General features: G+C 63.4%; 1 protein-coding gene across 21 annotated transcripts in view; it reads right to left on the reverse strand.

The window, feature by feature from the left end:
- LRRFIP1 (LRR binding FLII interacting protein 1) overlaps window positions 1-24,703 on the reverse strand; it is a 111,407-nt gene that overhangs the window by 60,629 nt on the left and 26,075 nt on the right. For 4 of the 21 annotated variants that reach the window (XM_054571097.1, XM_054571089.1, XM_054571058.1 and 1 more), the window contains exon 1: window positions 12,585-12,756. The exons of the other annotated variants lie outside the window; for them this stretch is intronic. In XM_054571097.1, the coding sequence (XP_054427072.1) occupies window positions 12,585-12,650 (66 nt within the window). In that variant the 5' untranslated portion in view covers window positions 12,651-12,756. Of the gene's footprint in view, window positions 1-12,584; window positions 12,757-24,703 lie in introns of those variants that run through there. 21 annotated transcript variants of the gene reach the window in all.

Consider the following 24,703-nt stretch of genomic DNA (forward strand, 5'->3'; position numbering starts at 1 on the left):
ACTGGCCACAGGGACTTCCTCCAGCCCCACGGACGGGCCAGCGGTCACACCGAGGGCAGCGGCCTCCCAGCAGCCAGCTGGCTCCGCGTCTACGCCGGCCGAGACCCAAGGCCACAGCCCATCAGCTGGGGTGGGGACAGACGGGGAGGGGGTTGGGAAAGAGAAGGAGGCGCAGGGGATGAAGAAGGGAAGCGGGAATGTGAGCGAGAGGAAGGGGCTGCCGCGGGGGGCAGAGGGAGGCGGCAGTGTGGCGGCGGGTTCCAGGGTGGTCCCGTGCTCCCCACGACCCGCTCCCCTTCAGCGTGAGCCCCCGGGATGACGGAGGCCACTCTCATGACGGGGTGGCAGTCTGTGGCAAACAGGAAGGCACAAACAGTGCCAGCCCCTCACCAGCTGCCTGCGTTAGGCACAGGCCAGGTGATTGCGGGTGGGTGTGCGCTCGGAAGAGGACCCCGTGGTCTAGAAAGGACGCAGCCCCCGCCACCGTGACGGCGGCCTCGCGCGGCCCCGAGTACAGCCCTGTCTAGGAGCCCTGTGCGCCGACTCCAGACGCACAGCGGCCGTGGGGAGCCTGTCGAACGGCCCGGACGACTCACTGAGCAGGCGGGGCTGCGCGCCTGCCCGCGCCCCGAGCTGAGGCCCCCCGCCCATCTCTTCCAGCCTGTCTGTCCCCCCACTTCCGGGTCTAGCTGTGCCTGGGGTCAGGGCAGAGACCCTCGGGAACGAGACTGCCTGCCTGAGCGTGGGGCCCCCGCCGCCTTGGGTGGCCTCCCCACAGACAGGCGGGCTCCACAGTGACGCCTCCACGGACCCCAGCTGCCCAGGAACAGCCCCGTCACGGTCCGCCCTCCCCTCGGGTCCTCACGTCCCGCCCACACACGTCTGTCCTGTCCCTGAGGTGAACCCCGGGCTTAAAGGGCGTGGACTTGGGTTGATAAAGGAACCACAGGAACAAAACCAGGTCACGGAATCAATTCCTTGTAAGAACACAGCCAGCCGACCTCGAAGGCAGGCCAGCTGCGGCGCACGGACCAGAACTGAGAAAGGAAGTAAATCTGTGGTTCGATATGGTGTCAAATCCTTGCACTCCCCATCCCAGGAAGCACCTACGCCTCTCACGTGACTCACGGGGACAGCAGAGCGCTGACAAGGCAGGGAGCGGCGACCGTCCTGCCGGTGGGCGCACTGAAGCCCCGCACACAGGCGGGCCAGCATTCACCAAGCCTGCGCGCCTCCGCCTGCGCGCGCGAGGCCGTGATCGGCAGAACGACCTGGACGCCGGCCCAAGGGGCCTCCAGGGAACACGCGGAGTCCTCACGGCACGGTGGCCTGAGACGCTGACGTCGCCAAGGACACACAGCAGCTCCACGCGGAGCACAGGCCCCGGCGGCCACTCACGCGATTGCCGTGCAGTCCCCAGAGGCTGGATCTGATACGATCAAGTCCTTAAATGAACAGAAGGCACCACGGAGCCATGGCCCCCCTCGGTGACGTGCAAACACGAGCTCACTCCCCCACGCGTCCTGTGAGGCCCCCGCCCCTGCCTTCCCCCCGCGGTGGCCCGGCTGGCGGGCCTGCGGCCAGCGCCTCTGCGGTGCACGGCGGACCCAGCCCCATCTGACACGTGCAAAATGTCAACTTGCATGCTTGAGGTTCCAGCCCTGTCAGGGGTTAAGAGTTTGCAGATGCCTGCTTTCACTTTCTGGGCTTAGCTTGGAGAGGACCTCTCCTCACCGGCCACCCCCAGCCTGGCCACCAGCCCGGCCACACGAACTGGCAGCACCGCCCAAGGCAGCCAGGAAGGCCTTTCACAGCGTGGCCTGGGTCCCCAGCATCGTGATGCAGACATAGTGATCGGTGTCTGCACACAAGCGGCAGTGCTACAGTGAGGGGGAGGGGCAGGGGCGCTGAAGCCAGCGCTGGTGTCAGGAGAGCCTCCTGGAGGCCACGGCCGTAAGCCCCACCCCAGAGGCCAGGAGGAGAGCCGCGTCCGGGAGGGGGCTGAGGCACGGGGCTGGGCAAGAAGCCCCCAGGGCCGGGGTCCAGGCCCGGCGGCGCTCAGCTCCTTATCTGGAATCTTATCTCGGAGGAATGCGGAACCACTCCTGGTGTAGAAGTGGCGCTCGTGCTGGAATGCGGGGGGTGCAGGAACGGTGGGGGGCAGCAGGAAGCCCAGCCAGAGTGAAGGGGCTGCCTACTGGCGGGCAGGCCCCTGAACAGGAGCTGGGGGCGCGGGGGTGCTGGCTGGGCTGCCGCCGGGTCAACGCGCAGCCGTGAGGGGCCGGGTCAGGCCCGTCCCGGGGAGGCACCTGTGGTCCCGCGAGCCAGCCCCGGAGAAGCCCTGCTCCGGGCGGCCGCCCGGCTGCCGGCGCGCGCCAGGCCTTGGGCACAGAGCGTTCCCTGACCCCGGACACAGCCCCCGCCTCGAGGGTGCTGGGGTCTGGGCACAAGGGTACGCCTCTGTGCTACCCACCTCAGCCTCGCAGGAGATGCCGGCAGATGGAGGGACGTAGGCGGATTTATGGAATTTAGGGGAGAAGGGCTGTATAAGCTGCTCAGGGCTTCAACAAAGAGTTGAGAGGCAAGACCATGGACACTCCCCGGCCGGCGGCAGTGAGCCGGCTTTAGCCCCCCGGAGTGCGCCGGCCAGATGCCCCGCTGCCCGCTGCGCCCAGCTCGCTCTCGGCCCTCAGGCTCCGGTCCCGCAGAGCGCGGCTCCCGCGTCCCAGGCTGCCCTCTCCCCTGCCGACAGGGGCCACCGGGAGGCAGCCGCAAGCCCTCCGCCCCAGGGTCCCCTCCAGGGGGTCAGGAGAAGGCGGGGCTCTGGGCCCCGAACCCTCTATCCCCCGCCCGATGCCATCGCCGCTGAGGCACAGCCGGGACGTAACCTGAGGGGGAGCGGGTGGGGTCGGCGGCTGCAAGCTGACAGTGGCTGGGACGAGGGCTCTGAACCGCCGGTGTCACGGGGTCCGTCCCAGCAGAGGGGCCTCACCGGGGGCCTGTCAGAGACGCAGGACCTGCGGCCCCGCGCAGCCCCCCCAGACAGAACCAGGGACCAGGGCAGCCATTGCCTTGGACAGCCCCAGGCCCCGGGGCGGGGCGGGGCGGGGCGGCGGGCGGCTCCGCAGTGGGGCCTTCTGCTTTCTGTCATCCCATCTGCGTCTGGGTTGTTTGACAGTTTTCAAATAAAGAGCAAACTTTTTGGAAGGAAGGAAGGAAGGAAGGGGGGAGGGTGGTGGGGGGGAGGGAGGGAGTGGGGAAGGAAGGAAATGAAGGTGCCCCCTGCTGCTCGCAGGCTGCCCTGCTGGGGCCCCTCCCCTGCAGAGGAACCCAGGCGCCCCCCCCGCCCCAGCGCAGACCGCAGGGGTGGCTGCAGCCCAGGGAGGCGCTGGCTGGTCCAGGGCCCCCAGACACTGAGCAGACCCCGGCTCCGGGGCTCCTCAGGACCGCCCCCCGCCGCGGAGGGCAACGCCCCTTAAAGGCGACAGCCCGTGACAGGGCCTGGCCCTGCCCCAAGGACGCTCCTGTCCTGGCCCGAGTCCCACACAGGGCTTTAGCGACCTGGGCTTTGAAGCAAGGCCTCCCCGGGGGAGGGAAGCGTTTCGGGGGAGAAGCACCCCCCCCACTTAGCACCTGTCGCCGCGTTGCAGTTCTAAAGAGCTGGACCCCAGACTCCAAAGTCCCACTTTTACATTCCATCTGACAGCACTGTGGCCCGTAGGGTGGGAGGGGGCGAAACAGACTCCGACGCCCAGGCCCGGGCCCCAGGGTCCCCTAACCTGGCGGCCGCAACAGCCAGGCCTCCCAGCGGGGGGCGCACGGGCCCGGCCACGGGGTGCGCGCGGGCGGGCTGGCGGACAGACCCCCGAAGGGACACTGCTCCCTGGGACCGGCCCTCTCGGGGCAGCCCAGGCCCGGGCCAGGCTGGACGAAGGCCGCAGAGCTGCGTGGAGAAGCCACGGCCACGGCAGCAGCCACTTGGGCGACGGGTCCCTGGGCAGTGCCGGGGGCTGGTGACCGTCGTTCTGGGCCCGGCCACGGAGCGGAAGCAGCTTTCACGGAGCAGGACACCAGAGCTTCGGGCTAAACGGTCAGACGCAGGCCTCGCCACCAGGGACCTGGCAGGCCAGCCTAGCGCCAGGAATTCCAAAGATAACGGCTTCCTCCAGAGATAACAGCTGCTGCTGCCCAGCCGGAACTGCGACGGCCGGAGGCCCAGCAGCACCAGAAAGAGACGTGATTGGCCAGGACCCAGGGGAAACCCCCGGGGCAGGCACCCCCCGCCCCAGCGGGCGCCCGCGGTGGGGGACCTGCAGCCGTCGGAGATGCTCCCAGGGTGGCCCCGGCGCCCTGCGCCCCAGTTCCACTGAGGTCTGCGTCCTCCTTGCGACTCCTCCCTGTGGACCCGGAGGCCCGTGCGGTGCACCTCAGAGAGCAGAACCGTGATGGACGCGGGGGCCAGGAGTCCCGCCCGCTGGGAGAGGACAGAGGCGCGGCGGGAGGCAGACGCATGCGCGTCCTTCCGGGGGTGCGTCCCTCCGTGACCTGCGCGCTTCAGGGGTTCCTGGCTCTGCTTGTCCTCGTCCCGAGATTCGCAGCTTCCCTGGGACTCGGCCGTAAGACGTCCCGTCCTGCAGTCCGAGAACAAGTCCTTACTCTGCTCCTAAGGCCGCAGCTGCCCCGAGGGGCTCCGGGGGTCGGCGGGGGGGACGGCCGGGGCACCCAGGCCCCAGCTCTGCAGAGGCTGCTCAGAAACGGGCTGGGGTGCACTTTCGTCACTCCCCCTCCCGCCCCCGCAAGAGAAAGCCCTGAGGTCTGGAAAGGCACCAAGATGGCAGCCCGGGAGGCCAGCTCCCCGCCGTGCAGAGCCCAGGGGACAGTCACAGCCCGTGACCGCTGTGCAAGTGACCGCCTGTCACGCTGGGTGCTGACATTCTCGACGTTGTTTGGGAGGGGACTGTCAGCACACATTACGTACGAACGCCACCTGGGTCAACGGAGCGGCGACTGGCCTTCGACACCGCGAGGGACCCCAGGGACGGCCGTCTCCCTGGGGTGTCGCCTCAGATGTCAAGTGGACAGGATGCGATGCGGGCTGCTCAGGGTGTGAGCATTTTGGCAGCGGCACAGGCCGGGGCGGGGAGGCAGGAGAGAGTTTCCGGACCGAGTGTGCACATTCGCTTCGGCCTCCGGCCTGAAAAACCGAGCAGAAAGGAGAAGCCGGCAGTTTTTGTCAGGCCACGTGACACAGCATCGTTCGTAGCTTCCCGGGGGATGTTTAAGGAGGGATTTAAAGCCCCGCGGTGCCGCCAATGAAAAAGGACTGTTCGGCAGCCGAAGCCTGAAGCGGAGACGGAGAAACGCGCGGGGACCTCCGTCCGCAGTGACGAAGGAACGAACACAGCTCCCGGCGGGGCGGCCCGACACCCCAAGAACACGCACGCGGCCTGAGATCGGTGACTGGCGACGCGGGCACGCGTCCCGCCCGGAGCAGAGGCTGCTGCTGCGCTCAGTGACCGCAAGGCCAGGACAGAGTCCCTTTCCTGAGACGCCTTTGCATCAGGAAGCAGAAACAGCCACCAACTTTTGTTTTCTAGGCAAACCCCCAGCCCCCGTAGGCAGCAGGTTCGAGGCAGAGCCCGCTATTCAAAGCAGCCGAGTGGGCCCGGCGGGGAGCGGCCGGCGGCGGCAGGAGCGGCCACTGGCAGGCAGGCCGGCAGCTCCCAACGGTGAGGCTGCCGCCGGGCGCTGGACGGCTGTCTCTGCGTCTCATCTTTCCAGGCCCCCTCACTGAGCCAGCCACGGCAGTTCCCCCAACGAGGGGCTGCTCATTAGCTCCCTGGCTATAAGTCTGGTTGTCACGGAGAAAAGGTGCTTCGGGATGGCAGCTGTCAGTGGGGGAGCGGCAGCTCCCAGACAGCAGTTCGGGAAGGCTGCTGGGGGTGCTGGGGGTGCTGGGACCGGCGGGGAGACGAGCGGCATGTAGGGGCGACGCGTGGCTCCCCGACCCCCTGCGTGCGGACAGGCCCGAACGCGGTGGCGCCTTCCCGCGGGCTCCTCCCGCAGGCGGGAAAACCGCCCGCTCGCTCTCGACCCGCACGCGATGCCAGCTCACACGCGGACCAAAACACGCCCCGCAGCCTTGGCGTGCACGGGCCGTCCCGGCAGGAAGCGAGGGAAGGAGGGACTTGGTTTTGCTCAGACCTTTCCTAAGAGTTAGGCACAGCTTCGGGGTGTCAAGTCCCGGCCGGCCGCCCACGTGTGCCGTGCGGGCGTGAGGACAGCGCGTCCGCGTCGGCCTGCGCTTTGCCGCGGCGACGCCGGGCTCGGGCTCGCGCAAGCGGCGGGCGACGCGCTGGCCCTCTGGAGCACCGCTGAGGTACCAAAACGCACGCTCCGGGGTTGCGACGTACCTTCATTCTGTTGATTTTCAGTGTTACCGTTAGAGCGTTCTACCGACTCGATGTTACGTGCATGGGCAGGTGTTAGCGTCTATGAATTTCATGTCAGGTTCGGGATGAAGATGTTAAAAACGTGTCATTGGAAAGTGGCATCGGGTCCGACACGGCTGTTTTTAAACCACGGCTGTAAAGGTTCGGGGTGGAAAGGAGGGGCTGGACCTCCGGTGCACGGCCACACGTGTTCAAACAGCCTGGCCACACGGCCTGGGCAAAGGTCTGGGGGCCAGTGTGTAAGTCACCAAGTAAACAAGACACTCTTTATCAATATTACCGGGAGATTGGGAGGACACGAAGTTATTAAAGGCTAAAGTTTAACTGGTTGTTTAAAATGCTATGTTTCCATCAAAATCAGCTCAGATGATTAACATTATCATAGAATTTTGTGGTAAAACAGCCGCCTTCAAAAGAGCCTTCAGCTGGCCAGGCGGGTCGTGACCGGGCCCTGAACACCCCGTCCTCTGCCCCCGGGGGGACTCACAGGACGGGCCCAGCAGCCGTGGGTGCCGCCTCCGTGTTGCCTGCGTCCTCGCAGCTCGGCCCCGAGTTTCCGCAGAGGGAGACCGCCCAGCAGGGCCTCAGGGCCTCAGGGCCTCGCCCCCAGCCTCGGCTCGGCCGCTCACGGGCGGCGTGGGCTCAGGCAAACCGCGTCCCGTCTGGACCTCGGCCCTCACTACGGGGGCGGGTGCTGGGCCCGGGGACCTCGGGGGTCCTGGCGCGCTGCCTCCACAGCCGGCGGCAAGGGCTTGTGCGCTGAGACGGTCTCCCTCCTGACGCTGCTTTTCAGAATAATAAATGCCTTCGCAGTACCCTACATCCCAAAACACCCAACTTACACATGAACCAGGAATGAAATTTATCCGCGCTCCCTTATCGAGTGCGATGACTCGGGATGCGCGCTGCCCTCCCTGCAAGTAAACCGTCCTCTTGCCGTTAAAACATCTCAAGTTCTTCCCGAGATGCGTGAATGTCCGCATTTCCTTCAACAGCCTCCGCATGCTGGCACGGCCACCAAAAGCCCGACGGCCACCCGCAACCGTGCGCGTGGCTGACAGGTGACAGCAGCCTGGCTCACCTGTGTGGCTCCCCGGGGGACATGTCCCCTGCAGCCGACGGGTCTGGGCTCCACTCAAGGTCTCCCCTGCGAACTCCGCACCTCTAAGGTGTCAGAGCGTCGACGGGGCTCCTCATCAGAGCAAGGCTGGCTCTCCGGCAACGCCACGCTTTCCGGGGTCAGGCCGGTCACGGCTGCTGACCACCCCTCCCGTGCCCAAGGGACGGTCCTGGAACCGGCCCGGGGGACTCCAAGGCCGTCCGCTCTGCCCCCCCGGGGGCCGGTCTGTCTGGGTGGCGTGGGGCCGGGGCCGCCCAGCCCAGGGGAAGGCTCAGCCGCCCAGCTTCCCGCATTGCTGGCCACGGACCAGCAGGGCAAGGCAGCGGGCAGGCCGCATGGAGGACCCAGAAAGGCCCGCCGCTCCTCTGTTTCTGGTGCTCTCTTCCTTATTTAGAAAACCGGAGGCCACTGCGTGTTCTTTGGTTAAAGTTTTGAAAACTACCAGAAATAGAAATGAAACACTCGATAAAATGAAGACTTCTCGAGAGGAGCAAGAACTCGGTCTGAAGAGGCTGCCCTAGTAACCCGAAACCCTCAGCGCCTTCCGCAGCGGCCAGCAGCTTCCTGCCCCCAGCGCTGTCACAGTGGGGACAGCTGCCGGCACCGGCTCCGAGTCCGCGGCCCCGCTGCCCGCTAGCGCGTGCACTTGGGGAAGCCCCTGACCCTTCTGAGCCCCCGTTTCCTCTTTATCTGTAAGTGGGGGTAACCGAGTCCTCTCATGGGATGGGGTGATGGCCAGGGTTGGGGAAGACGCCCACAGAAAGCACTGAAGGCTGACACGGGGGGAGGGCGTGGGGTGGTGGAAAATGCCACCTACTGTCCCCAGGGTGGCAGCAGTGTGAACGCGGCTCCGGTTCCGGTGGAGAGCTGCCGCCAAGGAGACGCGCCTGCGGAAGCACCCGCCAGGCGGATGTGCAGGGAGAGGTCGGGAGGGGTGGGCATGGCCCAGCCCCCTGCCCAGAGCCCACCCCTCATTTCTCACCCCCGCCCCCGGGGTTCCCCACCCAGAGGGTCAGACAAGATGTCGCCTTCCAAGCTCTATCACATAAAGGTGTAAATGAAACATTTTGGCTAAAATTAAAAGGAAACCCTCAAGGCAGTAATTGAAGATAAATTACACCTTTGCTACAAAGTAGTTGTTCTTTAGATTCAAGGGGAAACTGCTTTACAGCTATCAAGTTACAGCATTGAGGAGAAAGTCACTTGAAACTTTGCCCCACTCCGCCCCCCGCCCCCGCTCCGGCCCCTCCCCCCCCCCCCCGCTCCGCCCCCCCATGAATGAACGAGCGCAGAACACACATCTGTGTTCCCGGTTGCAGGGTTCTTGCTTTGCGTGTTTTTGGTTCATTTGTTTGGAAGTTTGGCTGGGGGGTGCGGGCAGTCAAAATAAGGCTTTAACTTAGGAGAAAGAAGTGAATTTCCTTAAGCGTATCTGGATAGTTCGAATAATCAAAGTCCTAGCAAATTCATTCCATGAAAACAAGCTTCTATATTTACAAAAGCAAACAAAGCTTGGGGAGGCCCGAAGTTAGAACAGTCAGGTGCCAGCTGCCCTTGTGCCTCCCCGACGTGGGCAGGAGGCGCCAGGCTCCTGCCACAGCAGGTCCGTCACGCAGGCCTTCCGGGCTCGGGGCCCGCCGCTCCCAAACATGGACGGAGATTTTGGAAGCGCTGGCACATGACTAAGCAAGCAGTCCCCACGCTTCCGCTGCGGAGTCACACACCGACCTCTCAGGGGTAAGGCCTGCCTCCCCTTTTCAGGAGTGCCGACGCTGCGCCCTGCAGTTCCGCAGAAACGAGCTAAGGCCTCGCTCGCATAGGTAATAAACACTCCAATCAGCTTCGAGACAAAACAGTTCCGCGCCTAGAAATAGCTCGATTTCCTGGGCTCCCTGCCAGGGGCAGCTTAAGCTACAGAGGTTTAAACATTTTTGCTAAGGAGGCTTCCGCTCTGTGACAGCAGCCCCGGCCGAACAGAAACTAACTCTTAAAGAAAAAGGGAAATTTAGCCTTCACCGTCACCCCAGCGGGAGACACTCGCAACGTGAGGCGAGAACACGTCCCTCGGTGCTTTTCTGTCTCAGCCGCTGGAGGGCCGGCCGCAGACAAACCGCGGCCCTCGGGCTCAGGGTCCCCGGCTGAGCTTCCCAGGGGCAGAGCGGCCGCCGGCCCGCCTGTCCCCACGTGGCCCGCGCGCGGCGCCCGAGGGCCTTGGCTCAGGGGGCCGCCGAGGTGGGCCCTGCAGACTGGGCCCACGCCCGACGGGGACGCCCCTCTCGGACGGACAGGGCTGGTGTTTGTCGGCTGGTGCCCGTCGGTATGCGGGAAGCTGACAGAGGTGACACAACCCATGTCATACACGGGAAGTTACAAAAGTTAGAGAAGTGTGTGGTTTCCACACCCGCCCCTCCAACAGCTCCGGCGCTGCCGCTGAGGGTCATGGGAGGACCCGGCTCCTCCCTGCCCCGCTCCCCTCCCCTCCTAGGAGCCTGGCGGCTCCGCTCCCTCCCGCCCACCCCAGCCCTCCGGGCACCCACGCGCCAGCCTTCCGACCCCGGCGGGGGGCCTGTTTCTAGGGCAACAGGGTGACTTCACGCAGAACACAAGAGGCCCAGACCAGTTTGAAAGGGCCAGCGGCACGGCCGGGGTGGCCACGGAGGGACGCCCTCCGAGGCACCCCACCTCCGTCTGTCCCCGACCGGCCCGGAGCCGGCCTCCTCTCTCACGACACCGCCCACCTCATGAAGCGGGGCGTCCTGGCTCCTGCTCCCCACTCTCCCTCTGAAAGAGGTTTTGCTGTTAGTGAAAAAAGAACACCCTCCTACAGGCTCGCAATTTCTTACCGGAAATCCCAGGGCCCAGTATGTTTCGGACTTCAATAGTTTCACCCTTTAGAAGGGCGACGGGGCCCCACCATGTGTTCCGTGACAGCCCCTGGCGGAGCCCAGGAGCAGGGCCGCGGGGAGGCGGAGGATCGCTCACGCCGAGGCCGGCGGGAGCTGCGGACGCCTCCCCCGGCCACGGCGGCTCACGCTGCCCAGCGGCCTCTGCCACAAACTCACTGAAAAAAAAGCACCAACTTTTGTTTTTCCAGAGCTCACTGGGTCCTGGGATCGGCAGGGCAGCAACGTGCGACCTTTGTCATCTGGGGGCAGGAATAAACTACTCACTAAAATTCTAGCAGCACACCAAAAATGTGTATTATATATATATATATATATTTTTTTTTTTGGCAAGTGTATGTTACATCTATTTGATCTGACAAAAAAAAAAAAGTATAATTGTGACTCATTCATACCAGGCAGCTATTGTTGTGTGAGCTGTTGTCACTTTTTTATTTGACCGTCTAAGGGAAAAGGGGCCCATGTCCCTGACCAGTCAGGTGCCGCTCACTTTAAATCCTCCTGCGGCGACCTGCTGGACGGTGGCCAGACCAGGGAGGGGCGGCGGCCGGGGCTGACGGGCACCTTCTCCGTCCCGCCTGTCCCGCCTGGCCCGGCGGGCCAGCCCCTCCCGTTTCCGCGAAGCACCACGTGCACCCGGACCCAAGCCCGGGGCTCCCCACGCCGGGGGTTAGGGAGGCCGTGCTGGCCCCCATCTTGAGAGCCGGGTGTCATTTCTGCTCTTTTGTCTCGTGGGCAGTCCCCTCCCTCCGTCACACACTCAGTCTCCCTGTTTACTTTTCTTCTTCAAAAAGTCCCCACCCAGAGTTCCTCCCTCAGAGCTAGAACCTAGCCCAGGATTAAGTCCCCGCTCTCCATCCCACGGGCCTGGGCTGCCCCCCAGGGACACAGACCTCCCCCCCCCCCCCCCCCGCCTGGCCCGCTCTCCTCCCAGGGCCTTTCCCCACGGCGAGCCCAGGGCCTCTCCGTAGGTTCCCCGGCCCCTGGAAACCCCGCGGTTGCGGGGTAGTAACCAGCTCCTGCGGCGCGGCTCTACGTGAGGTCTTGGACGCCGCACACCGGCAGGACGTTCGAGTCGCGCTCTGCAACCTCAGCAAGTAACTTGCAGGCGCGAGCTCACCCACCCGGCCCATCTCTCTCCCTCCCCCCGGCGGCCGCCTGCTGTGAGCGCCGGGGGCCCCCCCCCCCCCGCCCTGCGGTCAGGGCAGCCTTTTCATTCTGAATCTCCACAAACACCCAGCAGGGGACCCCTAGTTCCTACCTGGTGGAGGGGTGATTGTTTGAGGCCCTCACTTTCATCAGTTCCCCACAAAGGCCTAGCGAAGCGGAACCCGGGGTCGCTGCAGCCCTCGCTCCCCAGTTTCCCTCCCCAGTGCACCCTCTCGCCGTGACCACGGGCAGCATGACAACGAGGTGATGACCAAGCGCCGCCGCCCGCCCCCTGCCCGCGCCTCACCTCACCACCCCGCACCCCAGGTGTCAGGCCGGATCCCTGCCAAATGGTGCAGGGCCCTGCCAGGCCCGGAAGACTCAGCAGACCAGCCACAGTCCACTGGGGACTGGGGTTCTTGGGGAGGTGGAGACGTCAGTCCAGTGCCCAGCGACCCCAAGGTCCAGCGCAGGACTAGTGAGTGCTCTGAACGGCCGGCCCCACGGCGGCCCGCGCCCGGCGGCCCGGCTCGGCACACCAGCTTCGTGGGCGCTGTCCTGGTAAAATACCAAACTAACCGCTGCGGCGAAACTCTAGACAGCGCGCACGTCTCGGAGCTCAGAGGCCCAGCCACCGGGCTGGGCTGAGCCGGTCACAGGCAGAGGGGAGCGACCGCGGTCCTTTTGGTCCTGAGAGGGGCGGCGTCCAGCGAAACCCGCCTTCGGCGCAGGGGATCGGCGCGCACGGGGCCGCGAACCGAGCAGACAGCAGGGCCCCTCCCACCCGCACATCCTCGCGTGGGGACGTTCCTTGAAGGGGGCCCGGCCCGGCGGAGCCCTCCGCACACCTTGCCAGGCGCAGACGCCTGCGGTCGGAGGTGCCCGCTGCCCTGGACCTTGGAACGTGGACGAGGGCAAACGTTCGCCGGGAGCACCGAAAGTTCCTGCTTTTCCTCTTACCAGTCTCTGAGCTTCTGGGCTCAGGCAGTCTATTTCCTTGTTCTGCGTGGCCGCGGGGTTGGTCATGATGCCCGGCTGCAAGTCCACCTCCGCACACAACCAGGGAAGAAACTCGGGGAGCGCGGGGTTCTCGGTCCGTGGGGCTCTCGGTCCGCGGGCTCAGGCTCTCAGCGCAGCCGCATCCCCAGCGCGGCGGATTCCGGTCCAGGGGCAGACCCGCGAAGGCACCGGGACTCGCCCTTCCCGAGGCGGAGCGCGCTCCCCGCTGCGCGGCTCGGGCGCGGCCCAGGGGCGTGGCGCAGGTGGCCCCGGCCCTCCCGCGGGTGGGGGCCCACGGGGCAGAGGAGCGCCACCGCCCCTCACGCCCCGCCCCCGGGGCCCCTTCCTGCACCGGGGTCCCGCCCCAAAGGCCCCGCCCCTGCCCGCGCTCCACGCCCCGCCCCCCGCCCCGGCCCGCTCTGCGCGCCCCTCCCCGTGCCCCAGCGGCGCGGTTATCAATCACCGCCCCACCCCCTCCGGCCGCACCGGAAGGTGGCGGGAAAGCAGACCCCACCGGCCCCGCCCACGGGAGCGGGAGGGAACCGGAGGCTGGGGGTTGGGGTGGTCTCCTTGGGGCGGGGCCTGCGTGGGGGCGGAGCGAGCGCCTTCCTGATCTCCCCGCGCCCGCTCCTGTCCCGCTCCCGCCTGCTACCGCCCAGCGGCGCCCCCGAAACTCGTGCTAAACTGAGCTCTGCGGACCTTGCAACCTCGGCGAGCCCAGTCGCACCTGCCTGCCGGGCGGCGCCGTTAACGCGGCACCCCGAGAAGGGCGGGCGTCCAGGAGGACAACACAAGTGCGCGCAGGGCGGTGAGAACAAGCGTCCGAGGCCGGTGCGTCCCCGCCCGCCTCCCCAGCAGCAATCCCGGCGTAGCGGCGAGCGCGGGCGCCCGCGGTTCGGCGCGGATCCGGCGGCTCAGAGCCGGGACCGCACCGCCCAGGACCCTCCCGGGAGGGCGTGCGGGGCAGGGGCCGAGCGGACAGGGTGCGGGGAAAGGGACCGAACCTCCCTGCCTCCTCTAGCCACAGGACGCGCGCCGCTCGTTCTTTAAAAGCCCTGCCGGCGAAGCCATGGAACGTTTCGCGGCCTCGCCAGGGTCGGGCCGAAGCCACAGAACGACACCCTGACATCCATCAGAACCTCAGCCGGCTCAGGCCAGGCCGGGGGGGGCAGTGTCGACCCCCGTCAGCCCGTGCCCTCGGTCCCGTTTTTCGAGGCCCGTCTCAGAATAACCACCTCCACGCCTGCAAACGCGAACTTTAAACAGAATCGTTTGGCCTAATTCTCTGCAAAGGCCTCTCCCGAAGGATTCTTGGGGGACCACACATTCACATTTAAATGTTACAGCCCCCCGAGTTCCCACGCCCTGTCCCCATAACCTAATTCTCCGGAACATAGTAGGGCGTGACCTGCCCACTGTGGGCTGCGCGCCTTTGCGAACGCGCTTGCGGGAGGGGGCTCGGGAAGGCACGGAGAAGAGCCCAGGAGGCTCGGAGGGAGGGCCGGAGGGCCGGAGGCTGCAGGGCCGGAAGGCGGGGCGACGGAAAAGAGGGGGAGCAAAGGGTCAGAGCGGCCGCGGAGCGGGCAGCTGTCAGCTCTGCCAGGCCAGCACCGCACCCAGCTCCGCGGGACAGCATCCCTCGGCCCACAAAAGTCTGTATCAGCGGGACTGCGGTGCCTTTTCATACCTCTTTCCTGCTGAAACACGTTCATATGTTCACGAATGACAACTCTTGGTTTTATGAAATTAAGTGAATTGGAGAAAATAATTTTAAACTGTTCTACACATGTAGGACTTGGGGGAGTTTATCATGGAAAGCAACTTCGATTTCAGTGGCAGCAACAACTTCGCAGGTGAGAGCGGAGCCAGCTAACAGAGCAGCGGCCTCTTGGAGGCTTCGGTGCCCATGTCCCCATCCGGGCAAGCTCTTGAGCGGTCGGCAGCGCCAACCCTGCGGCCACACCTCCCAGGGCAGGGCCCGGGGACTGGATCCCATTTGCCCGCCTGTCTCCCAGGCAGTGCCGGGAAACCCCTGCATTCTCCCCAGCCCCATAGGTGGCCACTAGTGACCAGCTGCGGGAGGACCAGGCGGGGAAGGGGTTAAGAGCTCTGCGTGGAAGCCATCTCCTCTGGTCCCTGGCTCCCACACTCACTAAGGGATCCTGAGCAGGTCGCCTTGCCTGTGTGTCTGGAGTCGCACCTGAAACTTGCCAGGGATGGTGGCGCCCACGGGGTATGGAGGGCGGAAGACATGCAGGCATGACATGGGACACGCAGCCCGCCAGCCCGAGAGCACGCAGACCAGCACCTGCCTTGGTGCCTTCATGCCCACACCCTTCCCTCTGCTCCCAGAAAGGCTCCGCCCAAGGCTCCCTGGCCTTCCTGTCCACAGCAGGAAGGAAGCTGGCAACAATGGGTTAAAATGGGATGCCCTGGACAGACTGGGCGGCCCTGGGAAGGAAAACAAGCCCACAGCCCCTGCAGAAGCTGGGGGTTGGGGCGAGGCAGCTGCAGAAGCCCAGGGTGCAGGAGGAAGAGGCGGCTGGCTGGCCCATCTCTGTCCCACGGACGAGCCAACAATACCAGCAACACAGTAACCGCAGGTGCACAAGAGACTTCCTATTTCACTGAGTGGTAGCAAATTAGAGAAAACTGCTCCTCTAACGCACTCCTAGACCCGCGATTTCCAACCTTTCATCTCTCGGCACACATAGGCTGCTTACTAATGTCCTGGGGCACACCAAGAAGGTTTATTTTCTGCTGATCTGACAAAAAAACCAAACAGGTATCAGTTTGACTCATTCACACCAGTGGCCATTGTCGTGTTGGCTGTCGCCTTTTTTTAATTTGACAGACAAAGGGAGAAGAGGTCACACCCCGGATGGAAGAGTCGGGCGTTGCGTGTCGTGGACATTCTCGGCGCACACCGCGGGGAGATCGCTGTTGCGGACAGGGGCCGCTGCGCCCCCCGGCCGTGGCCGCGTCCCAGACCACGGGGCGGGGCCGGTCTGCTGCGAGGGAAGCGCCGACTCCACGCTGCGTGGTGTTGCGATGCAGCGCCCACGCCCCGAGAGGGAAGTGTCGGGGGGCCTCGCGGCCTTCTGTGCCCTTTGGTAGGAGCAGCTCTCTCAGGAAAAGGGCCCCACGTTGAAGGCCGCTATGAAGGAAGCCTTTTTATTTTCTTTTTAAAATTGAGGGTAAGGCCACTGGGACAGTGACTGCTGAGTGGCCGGCGGAGCGTCCACACTGGGTCAGTGGACAGTCTTCTAAGAAGCCAAAGGGAGGGGTGTGGCTGTGCAAGAGGACAGGGAAACGGGAGGGGACCCTGAATGTCCATCTCGGCGTGTGCAGAGCAGGCTTGGCCGAGGGAGAGACACCCTCCACCTCGAGGAAGACAGAACGAAAGCCAACTGAGAGCATCTGGCGAGAGGGAGGCAGACAAGAGGCCTCCGGTGTCCCTCCTCGGGAACGTGAGCAGATGGAGCCCAGGGCCGCAGTGGGGGAGGCGCCCGCGGCGCAGGGCGAGGGTGACCGTCCGCCCGGACCGTGCCAGCCTGGGCCCGGGTCCTTGTATGGACAGCGGTAGGTCTGTGGCACGGGGGCCTTGGGTCGGGACCCCGCTGCCGACAGGTGGGCTCTGAGTTTCCGGCCCCTTCCAGGCTGCCGGGCCGTTCCCGACAGTCACTGTCTAAACCCAGAACTCTGGGCCAAGGGCGCCCGAGGTGTGGGGAGAGCTGACTGCCCTGGCGCCCCTGAAGGCCCCTGTGCTGCGCCTCTTGAAAGTGAAATGCCCCAAATCTTAAAGAAAAACAAAGCAGTTCTCTGATGTGCAGTATGATTCTATGCAGAAGCTCAATTTCTTTCTCAGGAAAAGAGCAAGAGGTAAATAGAATGGTCTAATTTTGTTTTAGGAACAGGAGGATCTTAGCTAACCAGCAAATGCCAGAACAGTTAACCAATGTGGGGCCACACCCAAGCCCGGCCGCTGGTCTCCCCAGTGTTGCTCGGTTGCTAGGTTCGCCAGCCTCGCCTCCTGCTGCGGTTTGGTTCTAAGTGCTAGAGCCACGGAGACAAGCCCTTCCAGAGGTCCCCACAGAGAGCAGAGGCAGACTGGGCGGGGCAGAGTGGCTCCCGGCTTCCCCATTACTCAGAGGAGTGACACCAAACCATTCTTCTAAGTCACAGTCATAACATGCTTTCCATGAGTCACTAGCCCTGGACGAGGGCAGAATACACTTTTCTATGTTACTTTGGCAAACAGAAGTCCTACTATTACTTTCTGTGGATCCTTTTGCTTTATATCAAAAACACCTCACGTTATAAGGGTGCCCATGGCATGATCGCCCAGACGTGCACACTGCCTTCGGGGCACAAAGTATTTCACGCACACAGCGAGGTCCACGGGAGGTGCACCACGTGCCCACAGAGACGGGCTTTCACTCGAATCCCCCCGCAAAGTCCGAGGGCTTAACATGCAGGGCCCGCCTGACAGAGCTGTCCCTGCCTCCATCCCGCCGGCCAGGGGCCCGCAGGGAACAGACAGGCTCGGTGCGTCCTCAGCCGCCTCCCTGGGCTCAGCTGGAAAGCACTGCGCCCGCCCTGGAGGGCCCGGGCCACGGAGAGGCGTGTCCGGTGGGGACCAGCCCCTGCCCGCCATCAGCAGAGAAAGCTGTACCCCGTGGTCAGCCAGCCCAGCTCAGGGCCATGGGGAACTTGACCCTCGGGCCAGGATCCGGGCTGCCTCCAGTGGACAGAGCGCCGGGGAGCGAGAGGCTGCGAAGCCACAGCGGGCCTGCTTCCAGCGCGGCAGCTCCTGCTCAGTGAGCACGGCCGGGCTGGGGTGTCGCCCACGCCGAGTCCTCACGCGGCCCCTGACACCGCGCTCCCGTTCCCCTCCCCCCGGACTGGGGGGGGCCCTTCCGGGATGGGGGCACATTCTTTCCACTCCATAAATGATGACAGATGACTGATTCTCCTAATAAAATGAGAACTTCAACAGGTCATCATGAACCCTCACTGATGTCAAATGTCTCATATTTTTGTAGCAAGTGGGAACGGAAACTCTTTTAAAAGCAGCACATCACCCCGGCTGGTGCGGTTCCGTGGACTGAGTGCCGACCTGCAGACCAAAGGGTCGCCAGCTCAGTTCCCAGTCAGGGCCCAGGCCTGGGCTGCGGGCCAGGTCCCCAGTAGGGGGCTCGCGAGAGGCAACCACACAGCGATGATTCCCTCTCTTCCTTCTCTCTAAAAAAATAAATAAAATCTTTAAAAGCGGCACATCTTCAGGAATTAGTATTATTAGTTTTGCATAACTACCCAGCACCCAGCAATTCACCAACTTCTTTTTCATCTCCTGAACTAGAAAAAAGTCCCTTTGCCCTTGCCAAGGAAGGGGCACAGGGGGTGCGTTGGCACCGGGTCTGAGGAGGGGGCACCCGGACGCCCCGGCCCCAGGAGTGGGAGCAGGGCGAGGGGGCGGGAAGGGCGGCAGCCGGCCTGGCGAGAAGCGGCCCTGGGTGCGCACATCGCGTGGGTCAGCGTGCGCCAGGGACGAGCCAAGGCCGACGGGTGTGACGGGGATGGCAGCCGGTGGCATCTCCTGGCGTCCGGCCGGCCGGTGTGAGCGCGGGAGGTAACTGAGGCGGGGTTCGGGAGGGTTTCGGGGTGCATGGCGACTTGTGCGTGTGCCCATCTGTTGGCAGGGATGGGAGAGACCGACCGAGCCTGTTTGGAGGGTGCGAGACGGGAGCCTAAGGTGAGAGCAGGGCGGGGGGCGGCCAAGGGGGGCCCCTGACAGCGGCCGGCGGGGCGGGGCGGGCGCGCGCGGACTTTCCGGATTCTCAGCCACGGGACGCGAGAGAGCCAAGGCGGCCAGAAGAGGAGATGACAGGGAGCCCAGTCTGCAGCAGCGCCCGTGGCTCCGACAGCGGAGGGAGGAAGCCGGGCGAGGGGCAGAAGCGGAAGGACCCGTCGCAGAGCTGCCGGCCCCGCCGGGGGCGCCGTGTTCAGGGCTGGAGCAGAGCCCTCCCTCCGAGGCTCGGAACGCCCGTAACGCTGCCGCCCGTGGGGTCTGGCCCGCCCTTAAAATCATCTCTAGTCTATTCCACTCTGGAATTAAGTTGGTCTCTGAAGGGTCCCGGCAAACGTCTGCGGCCACCCTGGAGAACGGAGGCCCCTGTGCCGTGCCCGCCGCCGCCCAGCATCAGCGGCGTCCAGGAAGCGGCGTCCCTTAGGAAAACCAATCCCATTTTTCCCGAACACAAGACACCGCAGTCAACGGGCTATTTTCTGAAACTATCGAGAACAAAACAACTTCAATCCATAATCCATTTTGCATTTCTCGGTCGCACAGGAACACTCTGCAGAGTCTCCCTCACGTCAACCGTAATTCAGAGAAAAACTCTACGCGCTGCCAGAACAGCCCACTTAAGGCGCCGTGACCGGGACCGCGGCCTGGGGAAGCGGGCTGTCCCCTCAACAACTGTGCTCACGGCAGCGGGGCGCCCCCAACGAGGGGTGGATCGGCAGAGGAAGCGATGATAGAAAATGGGGTGTGTCTCACGGGGGGCCAGTAATCCTGCCGATGCCGGTAACTCTGCAGGAAAGACAGCCCCGAACAGTCAAGTCTGTGAAACAAACTGCTCCCGGCCAGCGGGGGAACCCGGGAATCAGCCAGGTACGGATGTGACCGACAGACGTCATTCCTAGGACGGAAGCGGGGCGGCCGCAAACCAAAAGGTCGTGGGTGCGATTCCCAGGCCGGGCCCAGGCCTGGGTTGCGGGCCAGGTCGCCGGTGAGGCACAGGCACGAGGCAACCACACCTGGGTGTTTCTTTCCCTGTCTTTTTCCCTGTCTGGGTGTTTTCCCTGTCCCTCCCTTCCCCCTGTCTAAAAATAAATTTTAAAATCTTAAAAAAAATAAATAAAAGAAAAGAAAAAGAAAGGAAGTCGGGGGGGGGGGCACAGGACTTTATTATCTGAACGTAAACACCACCCACCACAAGCAGGGAACCCGAAAGGCGCAGAGGGTGACTTCAGGGTCTGACAAGACAGCCGGGCGGGCTGCGCAGCGCGGCCCGGACGAGCTGCCACAGACACGGGCAGGGCAGCGAGCCAGCAGCCTTCCCTCCCGCGTGTGGACGTGCTGAAGCCGCGTCCCTGTAGAGCTGTCTCTCAGAAAGGGATTTTCCGAAAGGACAGGAGCCTGCCCCCGACCTCAGCCCAGCGCTGAAAACACGCGTCCGCACCCGAACCTCAGGGGTTTCCCCTCTGCGCTCTGGTCCCCGGAACAGAGTTCAAACCCAGAACAGCCGTTCCCCGCTGGAGTCCAGATCACCAGCACCGTCTTTATCATCAACGCGCCTGAACACATCGATACCTTGGCAGGAGACGTTGACGTGGAACACAAAACCCTCACCTTTGAAAACCGAAGTATTTGGATGGCCGTCAAGGGAAGTGTGAGGACGCGTGAGGAACGGCCGTCTGGAGAGGCATGTCTGGCCTGCGAGTAGAAATTCTGGAATAACTGGAGATCAAATAGCCACTCCTGACCACGTCATCTCTGAGGACCAGCAGAAAGGTCAATTAAAGGCGCTGGATGCCCGCCCTCACCTCTCCGGGCAGCTTGCCCGCCTTTGATGCGTGCGGGGCGTGGCCCCGCGCCCAAGGCAGCTTCCCAAAGGCTTCTCCTGCGCGGGGGTCCGACCTCAGCGGCTCAGGCGCCACCGGAGCCCCGTCCTCCCATCCCCGCTTCTGTGCGAGCATCCGTATCAAGCGTGGGGCTCTGCTCTACGGGGAACGTGGGTATAAACACAGAGCGGGGTCTTCCCCTCGCACTGCTGGCCCCTTGGGCCCTGGGAACGGCCGCAGCCCTGGTCGCATGCGCGCAGCGCCACCCCGGTTGTGACAACCGAAAGCCTCTGCAGGCACTGCCACGTGCCCCCCGGGAGACAAATGGTCCCCAGGAAGAACCCCTGGTCTGGGAGCACCTGTACCTTTGTCCAGACCTGCACAGACATGGTGGTGAAGGCTGACACACTCAACACACCCCCTAACCTCAGAGGCCGGCTTCCTGTCCCGTAAGAACTCCACCCCCAACCCCCAGCGACACCCCACCCTCGGCGACCGAGGGGCCCCCAGGGGGTGGGGGCAAGGGAGTGGGGATTCGGGGCGAGCGCGGCCATGCCAGGGCCAAGGCTGTGATGGCGGGGGCAGGCTGGGAGGAAGAACGCTGTGAGCCGCAAGGTCGGAGAACTGGCGGCGGGAGGCCACCTGCGTGGCCCCCCGGAAAATGCGGGTGACCCAACAGAAAGTCCTCGGGGCTCCACAGCAGGGGTTTGGGGGAGAACCTGCTCCAGGTCCTGCTGGCATGTATCAGCCCGTAGTCCCAGGCCCTCCCTGGTCCTCCTGGGCGTCCTGTGCGTGGCGGGGCAGCCGCAGGCGGCAGCCGGCAGGCGCCGGTGGAGGCCTGTTTGGCAGGAGGGTGCCCTGTGCGCTATTCTAAAGCACCGGTGACTCTTCCTGCACAGTAAGGGGCTCCGGGGTCCCAGTCTGCACGCAGGCTGGGGGACGCCGAGGACAGTCTGGCGTCACTTAATTGGCGTGGGTGAGGCCCCCAGCTTCCGTCGGCATTTCGGGGCCCTCACGGAGCTTTGCCCTCTCTGGGCGGCTGCCGGCCCCCAAGCCCGTAATTTGGGCTTTGCCTCCTTGCTGCTCCCGAAGCCAAGTTTTCGGAGTCCTTGTCTTCCCACAACGGCGTCGTGCCTGCAGTTATGGGAAAACCTACTTATAGACCCAGGCGGAAGGAACCGCGGGAAACAGAAGACCCGCTCGGTGACGAGGCGGCCTTGGGGAACCGCGCTGCTTCCCGGAGCTGCCCAGGTCTCGCCAGGCCTTTCCAAAAACCAACAAATACTACGCAGGTGAAGGTGCTGGGCCTTGACTCCGGAGGCAGCGAGGGACCCCTGGAATGACTGAACAGGGAGGTAAGGTTTTGTTTGCGCAAGGAATCTGCAGGCTGCGGGGAGGGCGGACAGTCACCTCTTATTCTCCCCTGGAATCTTCCTGGGCGGCCGCACTATTTATTCTTCCCGATTAACCTAAGGGCTTCCTGGATAAACTTTAAACCAACCTTCTCCCCTAAACTGGGATTCTATTTGAGTTACACTGTATTTATAAGTTATTTGGGGGGATTAGTGAACATCTTTTCAGCAGCCAGCCTTCTCATTCAGAAACAAGGCAGCTCTGTCTCCACTTCTTAATCTTTTACACAGAGCACATTGTTACAGCTGTTCGTCATACAGGTCCTGCCTATTTTTTCTTTTCCTTTTAATGAAAGACGATACCTTTTAAATTTTTTAATTTTTCAATTGTAGCTGACATACAATATTGTACTACTTTCAGGGGGGGCTCCTGCTTATTTCTTTATTCCTACCTGTCACTTCGAATGGGACGTTACCCCTTTGCCATTATTTTGACAACATCGCCACCATGGCGCATGGGAACGCTGAGGCCGTTCACGTCCTCACAAACGATTTCGCTGAACTCCCAGCCCGAGACCGGGTTTTTGGGCGAGGCGTAGAGCCACCGTCTGCAGGAGTGACATTTTTATCTGCCCCTCCTCAGTCGTACGCGCTGATTCTTGACCCCGTCTGAACATCGGGACGCCCATTATTGTAACGTTCCGGGGTCCTGGCCTGCCCGGCTCTTCCTCTTGTAGTTGGACACCCTACAATTAGGGAAACAAAGACACAGCAGCTCTGGCATCAGTGTTTGGCCTGTTACCACACAGGACAGGACTCGCTGGTCACAAGGTAAATAGCATTAAAATCGCCTGGGAGGAGAATCTATTGTCAGTCACCTGGCAGGCACCTGAGAGGACACCAATTACCAGTCTCAGAACAAGAGGCTCTTTGACTGTAAAAGATAAACAGAGGCCTGGGGGAGGGAGCGGGCTGCCACTGCGGAAGGGAAGGACAGCCCGCGGGCGGCGCACAAAGGCGCGCAGGGCCCGGGCCAGCCACGCCCCGGCCTGGAACTGGCTGTCGGCCTCAGACAGGCTACACACCCTCTCTCTCAGCCTCAGTTTACTCCCCGGAAAACAGGAGTAACACTGGCACTTGGCTCGTAGGGTGTACAAGGGTGAAATGAGTGCTCACTCCTGATCACGTTTAAATAAGTAAGGTGCTAACTGGCAGTGCAGCGAGGACGCTTGGCCTGTGTAACACACATTCTTACGAAAGAGCTCATGGAGCATTCAGCACTGATCTCACGTATCCGTCATCATTTACAAAGAGAAAGGGGGGTTCCCTTTGGTCCTGGACCAACGGGCCGCCCTCCCTGCCCTCCGGCCCCTCCCTGGAGGCGCCGCGTGACCCGCGCCCTCGCGGCCCGGAGCCCTCAGCCAGCGCCGTGCGCCTGGGGCAGATAAACTCCGGCCCCCGGCTGGCATCCTCAGTCACGGGGCTCTGGAAGGAGTGGCCACGTTGTTCCTCTAGCTCCAGAGACCTGAGCTCTGCGACAGCTGCCCTCTCCCAGGCCCCCAGCCACTTCCTGGCTGAGGTCTGATCTACACGGCTGGGCTCGAACCTCTCCAGCCAGACAAGGAGGCGCGGCTGGGGCTTTGGGAAAGGAAGAAATTCTCTGCCTGCAGCGATGCAACTAAGTATCAAAGAGGCAAAAATACTCAAAGCTTGGTGCTAACAGCCTATGATGATTTACAATGCTTCTCCTACACCTAGAATAAAGGATAGTAGAAGCAACTCTACCCTTTAGCATCTTTACTTCTGGATGACCCCCAAGGGGCGCAGACAGAAACCAACGGGAGAATCAGAGGGAAACGTGTACCTTGGGGGTGGGGGTGGCCACACTCCCGCGGCCGCCCCCTGGTGGCCACAGCGGAGCATTTCCAAGGGCCCGATGCTAGAGGCTTCCTGCGGCCTCCACAGCAGCAGGCAACCAACGCAATGCTAAAGAGGGGCTCTGGCACCCCTTTTGATATGTTAACCCCCATTAACATTTCTAATAATTACTATTACACACAAGAGCCAACTTAGTCTTATAAGCAGAAGCACCCCAGGTGCCCACTGGCAGGCGGACGGGGAAGCACAGGGTGGTCTAGTCACACAACGGCGGGGGGGGGGGGCTTAAAAAAAGCAGGAAATTCTGACACAGGCCACAGCATGGGAGAACCTTGAACACGTGGTGGGAGTGAAGAAGCCAGACACACAAGGACAAATACTGCCTGATCACACTTACACGAGACGCCTCGAACTGTTCCGTTCACAGAGGCAGAAGGCAGAAGGGCGCTGGTGGGGGGCAGGGCGGGGCGGGGGCCAGGGAGCGGCGACTCGCTGCTTCGCGGGGACGGAGCTTCAGTTTGGGAAGAGGACAAGGTTCTAGAGGCGGACGCAGGACGGCCGCACAGCCAGGGCGGGCACCGAGCCCACCCACTGCACGCCCGGACACGGCTCCCCGGAGCATGCACTGTTGGGCCTGTGTTCCCACGATACAGGGGTAACTCCGATTTTAAAAGTCTCTAAGGAAACGGCCCGGCCCGCCTGGGGAGGCCGACTTCGTGGCCCGCTGTCCAGCTCCGGACACGGCGTCCGCGGCGAGCCGGCAGGGGGGCGCCCACGCTCGGGACAACGCCCGCTGGGTGTGGCTGCTCCTCAGCTGCCCCGCCCCCGCAGCACCTGTGAAGAAACGGCCGTGGGCAGGGTCTCAGGAAAGCCATCGAAGCAGAGCCACGCTTGCCTTCATGTCACAGGTAGTTAGAGAGACACCCATTTTTCTTTCCATTTCCCAGTGTTTTTTTCGATGCGCGTGTACTGCTTTTAAAGGGGGGAGGTAATGGCGAAGTTCATTTTCCTCCACCCATTTCTTTGACAAGAAAGGGAGGAAGAACAGAGAACAATCACCTTTGTGCTGTGTGCGCCCCTGGAGGCTTTGAAAGCTAATGGGGTGGGAGGCGCGGCTCGGGGCGGCCGCCCTGAGCCCTTCCCGACTTCGGCAGGATGACTTCTGTGGGGCGGCGACCCCGGCAGGCTGGGGGGGCTGTGTCCACTGGGATGGTGTCTTTA

This window comes from Pteronotus mesoamericanus, unplaced genomic scaffold (genome assembly GCF_021234165.1).
Source record: "Pteronotus mesoamericanus isolate MK-2021 breed Mesoamerican mustached bat unplaced genomic scaffold, CSHL_Meso_final contig_1018, whole genome shotgun sequence".
Classification (NCBI taxonomy): Eukaryota; Metazoa; Chordata; class Mammalia; order Chiroptera; family Mormoopidae; genus Pteronotus; species Pteronotus mesoamericanus.